The sequence below is a fragment of the Scophthalmus maximus genome, chromosome 7 (genome assembly GCF_022379125.1).
Source record: "Scophthalmus maximus strain ysfricsl-2021 chromosome 7, ASM2237912v1, whole genome shotgun sequence".
NCBI lineage: Eukaryota > Metazoa > Chordata > Actinopteri > Pleuronectiformes > Scophthalmidae > Scophthalmus > Scophthalmus maximus.
In genome coordinates, this window is record NC_061521.1 from 5,437,024 (window position 1) to 5,445,706 (window position 8,683).

General features: G+C 40.8%; 1 protein-coding gene across 2 annotated transcripts; it reads right to left on the reverse strand.

The window, feature by feature from the left end:
• Positions 1–283: 283 nt before the first annotated feature.
• Positions 284–7,073, reverse strand: LOC118315315 (olfactomedin-4). 2 transcript variants are annotated; one of them, XM_047333239.1, is made up of 8 exons: positions 6,914–7,073; positions 6,681–6,803; positions 6,314–6,532; positions 4,976–5,129; positions 3,754–3,981; positions 1,223–1,391; positions 397–842; positions 284–358 (listed from the first exon to the last, which is right to left on the reverse strand). In XM_047333239.1, the coding sequence occupies exons 1-7, from the start codon at positions 6,965–6,967 to the stop codon at positions 407–409; spliced, it is 1,383 nt and encodes a 460-aa protein (XP_047189195.1). In that variant the 5' UTR covers positions 6,968–7,073; the 3' UTR covers positions 284–358; positions 397–406. The 2 variants fall into 2 exon arrangements, with proteins under 2 accessions (XP_047189195.1, XP_035498416.1); XM_035642523.2 differs by having other exon boundaries at positions 284–842.
• Positions 7,074–8,683: the final 1,610 nt, after the last annotated feature.

Consider the following 8,683-nt stretch of genomic DNA (forward strand, 5'->3'; position numbering starts at 1 on the left):
TGCTTTATGTGTTCTGCAAAGCAACTTTGTATTTATCTCTTTATTTAAGTATTTGGCATCATGGCAATTTTTAAACACTCTACGATTATAACCTCTTGTCTTGATGAAGCAAAGATTGCTAAAACTCTTGGCAAGAAACCCCCATTTGGGTTCAGAGAAAACAATAATACCTTTTAAAGGAGCCAGGTCAAGTGGAGAGTAAGGTCAAAATTATGTTACTCGACTGTATTGTGCGTGTGATAGTGGAAGTTGCAGCTGGTAGGTTCAGATGAGTCTTCACAAGCATGTTTCAGTAGCCTTTATTTGCTTGTGCTAGTCACTATTGATGGATTCATTATGTACCGAATTATGGAAAATTACTATTACTATTACTATTATTACTAAAATTACTATTACTATTATCCATTTACTCAAACAAAACCTTATATGAGACCATGTAGGAGTCACAGTAGGCATGTAGCTCCTGGTCCACAGGGCTGTAGTTGAGGGCATAAATGTTGGGAGACATCTTTTTGATGAAGATTCCAACGTTGAAATTCTCCACCCCTGTCACGGTGTCTAACAAGTAGAAGATTTCTTCCATTTCTTTGTTGATGTACCGTGTGGCATAGAGCACGCCGCAGGCCATGAAGGTGTTGGTCACCCCCAGCTTGTACACTGAGGTGTGCCAGGTTTGGCCAAGCATCAGATCTTCACCCTCCTCCACCTTGGACAGCACCAGGTTGCCAAAGTCCTGGGTGGTGGTATAGATCACCCAGACTCCAGATTCATCTGTTGCCAGGTCCAGGTCTGTGAACGGGTAGCATTCATCAAGGTGGCAGAAGTTCCCCTTTGAGTTAAATCTGACAAAACAGAGGAAAGAAATCATGTTGTTGGGTCGGTGATCTTTATTTTTTGGTTTCTCAACACACAGATATGCACATATATACTGTATGGAATTTAAATGTAAATACAACGCATAATATGCCTATGTATGTTAAGTGCAAAATTTAAAAAAAATATCATTCTTACTTCTTACGACAAAACTACACTTCCATGGACTCACTGTTCTGTTGTGATTTTACATATTTACAATTGTACACCCATAACTATAAAGCTTTTTCCTATTCCTATTAGCATTGTTAATTGTAAAAGTTATTCAACGGAAAATGTATTTGGTCTCTAATCAATAAAACATTGACTCAACTATGAATGAACCGAAAGACAAAGATGTGCATCTAACCTGGTGCCTTTTGGTAGTTGTAAGTTGGTAATAGTTTTAGAGGTGAGGTTGAATTGACAAATAGCATCTTGGTTGTAACAGTTGTAGTACAAGGCCCCGCTGTACAAAACAACATTTGGGCCCTGGATGGTGTTGGTGGTTGGGTTAGTGGGGTGGATCTGGACATTGCCTAAAAGAAAGGAAAAAAAGGGGTAATCATTGTAGTGCCTCACAAAATGGAGGACATAACCATTTGGTCCTTTGTTCCAAAGACAAAGGAATAGACTGGAAAACTCTGATTTCCAGAATGCTTCACTTATCAAACCTTGGGTGTGAACTCTCCTCCAAGCTCCAGCCACCATTGGTCACCATGTGCCCCAGACCCCAGAGGGTCGTCAAGCCCATAAAACCCCAGCGCACTCATCTCTCACTCTCTTTCCTCATGTCTCCTTGAAGGGTAAAGTCTCTTCTCGCCTCTAACTTCAAGGAGACAATATCTCCTTCTTCTACCTCCAAAGGCCTCTGCTCTCTGAAGATCCTGAACTCTATGCAGGCCTGCCGAAGCAGACTGTGGCAACTTCCACAGACAGCGACGCAAGAGCCTTCCAAAGGACCAACCAAGTCTGGACAGTCTGGTTTTACATCAGTGGCAGACACAAAATCTGAAACCACCAATCAGAGTTAGTGTTGAGCTCTAACTCTGTGGAGGACACAAAAGGAAGCTGAAACCACAAAATCACGACTGCTGCATCTTTCTGGACACACAAACAGCACCCCAAAAGGACCTTTCTTCTTTTTCTTTTCATGGACTTGGCAACACAGCTAAGCATAGGACTGTTTAACCTTGTATGTGTACTGTATTGATTTGAGTCAATGTGTTCACTTAATGTTGTTGTAATATCTATTAATAGGTTATTTTGACGTTAGCACCCTGTGACTAACCCTCTTTTAAGTGTCAGGTTAAAAGAGGGTTAGTCACAGGGTGCTAACGTCAGTCACCCTCTTTTAACAGACTGACTGCAACAATTGGCCTTATCAAAGAAGCACAGCATGTGGCCGAGCCGACACCTCTGATGCCGCCACTTTATAGTTTCTTTGTTCACCGCAATTGTGTTTTTAGTACAACTTAGTCTGTGTACTCACAGACACACAAACACAGACACACTCTCAGACTTGTATATATTTTGTTTGTTGGATTAGATATTGTTGATTTGACTTGTCTTTTAAATAAATGGTATTCGATATGCAGTCTGGTCTATTTAATATTTCATAAGTGTGAGTATTGCCAACCTCTGACCGGTAGAACTCCAAATCCTTCAACCTCAGCCAACTACCAAGGTGGTGATTTTGGTGGTAATTATTATTAATTAATTATCAATCAGAATTCCAAATTGATAGTTAGTATATTGTAAATGAGACTGCATCAATTGATTGGCTATCATTTCCCTTCCTTTGAGGGTGGTGCCCAAAGGATCTTTGATATTAATTAAAGTTAATATTATTATTATTTTTTATGTTAATATGGTATTATTTTGATAGCCATAACTGATTAACTATATTGCTTAGACAAATGGTACTATTACCATGTCCACGCACAACATCATTAAGTTAAAGTAATCATTAGTATAGTATAGCATATTAGTAGTATGTTTTTTTAAAGGAAAAGTCAACAAATGCAATTAAAATGAATAACCAGTGTTTCCCCTACCACTGAATTGGGGGGGGGGGGGGGGGTATTTTACATATAATGCCAAACAGATGTCACTTTCCCTATACACATTACCCAACCCCCCCCCCCCCCCCCCCCCCCCCCAAACTAGTAAACCACTGTACATTTTTATCCACATACTGTCCCTCTGCCTGAAATACTCACCAAATGTGCTGCACCCCCCTGGTAAAAATTGTGTTAGGAAATATATTATAAATTCCTTGGTTTGTAATTTTTTGGGGTGCCCCAGCTTTGGGTTAAAAAAAGCCAATTCTGCAGTAAACATTCAATATCAGAAGTCATGTTGGATTTTTGATTTCAGCAGATGCTGGAAATGTCCAGGGCCAATTAGTAGACATTCTCAACAAATCTCACCACACGTCTTACAGGTTAATGTGCTGATACTAACAGACTAAGCGGTAAACTCGTCAGCTAACTGTAAGTTGCTTGTCATTATAAGACTAGCTCCATTTAAATATTGAATTAAATTAAGATTCTGGAATCATCATGGCGATTCTAAAATGTTATAAAAAATAATTGTACTTCAGTGAATCGATATTTTGTCCTGTAAGGTTTTGATACATGCTCTTGTCCATTAGAATGGTAAATGGACTGTATTTACATAGCGCTTTGCTTGTCTTATTGACCACTCAGAGTGCTTTACAGTACAAGTCACATTCACCCATTCACAAACACACACACACACACATTCATACAGCGCTGCTATATACCACGCTTTTGGTATGACATTCATACGCTGCCGGTACAACCATCAGAGGCAATTAAGGGGTTATGTGTCTTGCCCAAGGGCCCACATTATCTGACATTATGGCTAGTTCTTTACCTGGGATGCTCACCCCAACAATGAGAGAGCTAAGGCTGGAGTAAAGGCGGACGTAGTTGGAGTATCTGTTGCTGGAGGTCATCATTACCAGCCAATACCAGCTCTCCTTCCCCGTCTCTGGTTTGGGATCCCGACCCCAAGCGCCATACTTGTAAGAACCAGGAAACTCTCCTGCTGTGTACACCCTGGGCCCAGTGATATTCACAAACACACCGTGTGGACAGTTACCTGAATGGGAAATGTAAAATGAATTAGAGAGAAAGAAATTATGGAAATGTATGTAAAGAGGGGCTGAGTGAATCAATGCAGTGTACACAGCTCTAAAATGAAAAAAGATTTTATTAATTAAAAATAAAAGAAGCTAAAATGTCATTGCGTCCGGTATGAATGCCCCTTTCGAGCTGTCCACTGATGATTTGATTACTCAGGACATATGTTAATACCAGGTATGAACGGGGCCTGTGTTACAGAAAACTAAAATGGTTGGGTGTAATTATGCTCAAGGTCAAGGTCTATTTGTATCAGATTTTTCTGGAGTATCATTATTATTATTATTATCCATCAATCCATCCATCGTCTACCGTTTTATCCATTTAAGGGTCACGGGGGGGGGGGGGGGGGGGGGGGGGGCTGGAGCCAGCTAACATTGGGCGAGAGGCGGGGTTCACCCTGGACAGGTTGCCAGCCCATCGCAGGGCCACATACAGAGACAAACAATCATTCACTCTCACATTCACACCGACGGTCAATTTAGAGTCTTCAATGAACCTAACCCCATTCTGCATGTCTTTGGACTGTGGGAGGAAGCTGGAGAACCCGGAGAGAACCCACGCATACACGGGGAGAACATGCAAACTCCACACAGAAAGGCCCTGGTTGGTTTGAACCGGGTTTCGAACCCAGAACCTTCTTGCTGTGAGGCGAAAGTGCTAACCACTACACCACCGTGCAGCCCCATAATTATTATTATTATTATTATTATTTTAATTTCTGTGGTTACGCTGAAGTTGAAATTAAGTAAAAAGAAATCTCATCAAGCTGCATTGTATAGCCTGGTTTTGACTTTGACTTTTTTTGACTTTTAAGCTCCCTACATTAACATTTGTCGACCCTGTCACACAAAAGGTGTAAATTATCATAAATTGAACATACCAGTACAAACTATGGCTTTTATACTATGTATTGTCTCTTAATGTTCCTTTTGTATGGTTTTGAGACTTACTGTGTTGGGGCTGAGTGGGTTGGATGATGGGGTGAAGTCCATTTCTACACTGGTCCAGATCTCTCTTCAGACGTTGGTTGGCTTCTTGTCTTTTCACCACCTGCATGGTGTCGTACTTTTCCAGCTCCTTCATCTCTGCTTTCAGGTCCTCCAGCTGAGAGATAGCAGCACAGCAGACGTCACAGAATTTTTTGACTTCACCAACTGCATCACCTGTCATCTGAGAAACTGGACTGGCCATTACATTGAAAAGGAGAGAACATTCCGAACCCAAACACCAACACCAACACATTCAAACAGCGCTCCTCTTTTGCACGCTTCTGTAGCACACGCATGCTCACAAACTGAGTGTTCATCATCAGGGGCAATATAGAGTTCAGTATCTCACTTTGACATCAGGTTGATGAATGACTGGTAGATGATCTGCTTTTCATTCTCAAAGCCTCCCCCAAAGTACATTTCTGAACTGTTATAGCAACACAATGAGTTGTAAGACACAAACAACAAAAAGGAGGGGCTGCAAGGTTGTTTGGTGGTTAGCGCTGTCGCCTTACAGGAAAAAGGTTCTGGGTTTGCATCCCGGTTTGAACCAACCAGGACCATTCTGTGTGGAGTTTGCATGTTTTCCCCTTGTATGCATTGGTACTCTCTGGGTACTCCGGCTTCCTCCCACAGTCCAAAGACAAGCAGATTGGGGTTAGGTTAATTGGAGACTCTAAATTGACCATAGGTGTGAATGGGAGAGTGAATGGTTGTTTGTCTGTGTATGTTTGTCCTGTGATAGGCTGGCGACCTGTCCAGGGTGTACCTCGCCTCTTGCCTAATGTCAGCTGGGATTGGCTCCAACCCCCCGCAGCCTTTAATGGATAAAGCAGTGCAGATAATGGATGAATGGAGACTTAAGGAGGCAATGAAACTGCTACACATCAGAAAGGCTCTTCACCTCCATAAGTCTGTGAGAATGGAAATGTTACAATCATTGTCCTAACTTCTACAGATTTGCATAGATCCTGTAAAACAGTGCAGTAAAAGTCCAAACTACCAAAAACATTGAGCAGCATGTTAGGTAAATGTCCCTGGTCTCTCTCTACTCTCTACCTCTCTCTCTTCTTTCCATCTCTTTCTACCCTCCTCTCCTCTCTCCCCCATGTCTCTCCTCTCACCCCAACAAGTCGCGGCAGATGTTTTGCCTACAACTGAGTTCGGTCCAAGAGCTTGCTCATTGTGGGAACTATTGTGTTTCTGTGTAATATTGTCAGGTCTCGGCCTTACTATGTAAAGCGCCTTGAGATAATGTATTTTGTGATTTGGCGTTAAATAAAATTTAAGTAAATCTACCTTTTTAGCAGTGGTAATAGTGAGGTGCTGGTGTCCCAAGGTGGTGCTGTTGAGTTTGTCGATGAGCTGCCTGATGTCCTTCATTTCATTCTCTATCACCTGCAGGCTGAGAACTCCATAAAGCTCTCCATCATCCTCCATCTCCAGCAATGACACGTCTTCCTGCAGCTGGGGCAGACGTCGGTCCAAACCCAGCAGCAGACTCTCCAACTCCAGAGTCTGCAGGGAAGAGCAGGTAGACCCTATGATTACTTTGATACACTATTAGCATGACTGCTCACATAGCAAAAGTCAAGCCTGAGGCAGTTTTACAGCTGCGGAGGGAGGATCACTTCTTTTTTCTGGATTAGAAAAAAGGGCTAGTTACCTTCTGGTCGGTGACCTCACTGTTGCATTTTAATGCATTGTCCTCCACCGTACTGAGTTTGTCTTGAGGGAATGCCTGCTCAGTATTAGTCAACTCACACACACACTTATCCGCTGAAGTCACCTGAAATCAAGAATAGTTAACATGGCATGAAAAAAAAGAAAGACTAAAAATCATAAGTAAATCTGACTCATTGATTAACAAATTAATATAAGTATCACAAATTTTCTTACCTGTTGGGTGATGGTGAACAGAGTACACAGGGGAACAATCACATACAATATCATGATGGATCAAAGAGCAGAGGTAAAGGAAACTAGCCCTGAGCACAGTTTGACTGCAGCAGCTTGAGAACAATCCCACTAAACTCAGAATGTGAGTGAACATGCCAGTGTTTTTGTTGTGTGTGCGTGTGGGCATGACGTATCATGCTTCAGGACACCTGACCACTTCCTCCTTGTGGTTGGGATTGCAGAAACTGCGAATTTCTTTTACTTTGTGAAAGGAAATGCGATCACTATGGAAAAAGCCTTTTGTAATTAACTTGTTAACACTACAGTAAAGTCAGTGGTATGATATTTATTCATCTTCTTTACTGAAATAAAATGTAAAAAACAGCAAAATCAGCATACCCAAATTAACACTGTCAGAATTGATTTCAACTCTTTAAAATTGTTTATATGGGTCCACACCACAAAGTGTTACTCTAACTCTTTTTGGAGTGTTGGTATCTTAACACTAATTTAGTGTAATTAGTAATTCTTTTTGGAGTCAAAATTTAACACTTTTCAACACCAACCAGTGTTATTTGTTCTCAGCACCTGTATGTAGTGGTAGATATAAACTCTCTCAGAGCCTCTTTTTTAACTATTCAAGTGTTACTATATTTAACATTGCAAGGTGTAACTATAGCTCTAATGAATTTCAAAATAAAGTTTGCTGAAATAAAGAGGTTTGGTTGACAACATTTATTTTAAAACATGTGCACCACAAACATCTTAGAAATACATTAATGAAACAATATATGCTCTCACTCTCAGTAGAAATATTGCTGATCAGGGGTCTAAAAAATGTGAGCTGGTCTGTGAAAATTACAGTATGTTCACTTTTCACTTTTCTATACAGTATGCATGAATGTGTCAGAGTACAATGTGTTGCCAGTACAACCTACTATAAAAGCATTCAGTTCATGTGTTATGATTTTGCAGACTTTCAATGCAAAGGAGGAAGGGCCGTCTTGAATCTATTTTCTCCAGGAATGTAGTGAGGCTGTTTCCTTTTAGGTTTAATTACACAAATACAGTACACTTAGAAAAAACATACTACATAAGCAGAAAGAGTTATTCTATCAGTCTTATCAACCTGCACCTCACACTTTTTACATAGAACTGCAGCACTCAAAAATCATTATTTTGATATTACAAAAAGCTTAAGCATTCCTAAAGAAATCTTACAAGATGGTTGCTCATCATTTGCCTTGACCATTCAGTCATCCCACAACTGAAGCACGGGCTCAAGTTAGCATTAGCTTACTAAGCTTAGTTAACAGCTAAATATATATAACAAAATATCTCTCAAACGTTTATCATAGCCATGTTTTTTTTATCAAATGTAACATTTTGGCAAAATAAATGTTAGTTTTCACTGCTTAGGGAGGCTAAAGGTAGTAACAGTGTGGCAGCATCCAGAACCGGACTCAGTTGTGGGCGGCCATCTGTCTCGACTGGTTGGGGTGAGGAGAAAAATGGGGGAGAGAGGAGAGGTGGGCAAAAAGAGGGGGAGAGGAGAGACAGGAGGAGAGAAGAGAGGGAGAGAGAACAGTTGTACAACCGCAGCTTCAATCTCTACCATCCTAATACTTATAATTACAAAATTAAAACTGACACTTATAAATGCAATAATGTGGTTGTTATTATTAGTAATAATAAAAATAACCAGAAACACACCACATGGAAGCTAATGTTGCTCCTTGTCTGTTTGCTAACCTGTGAGCCGCAACCAAC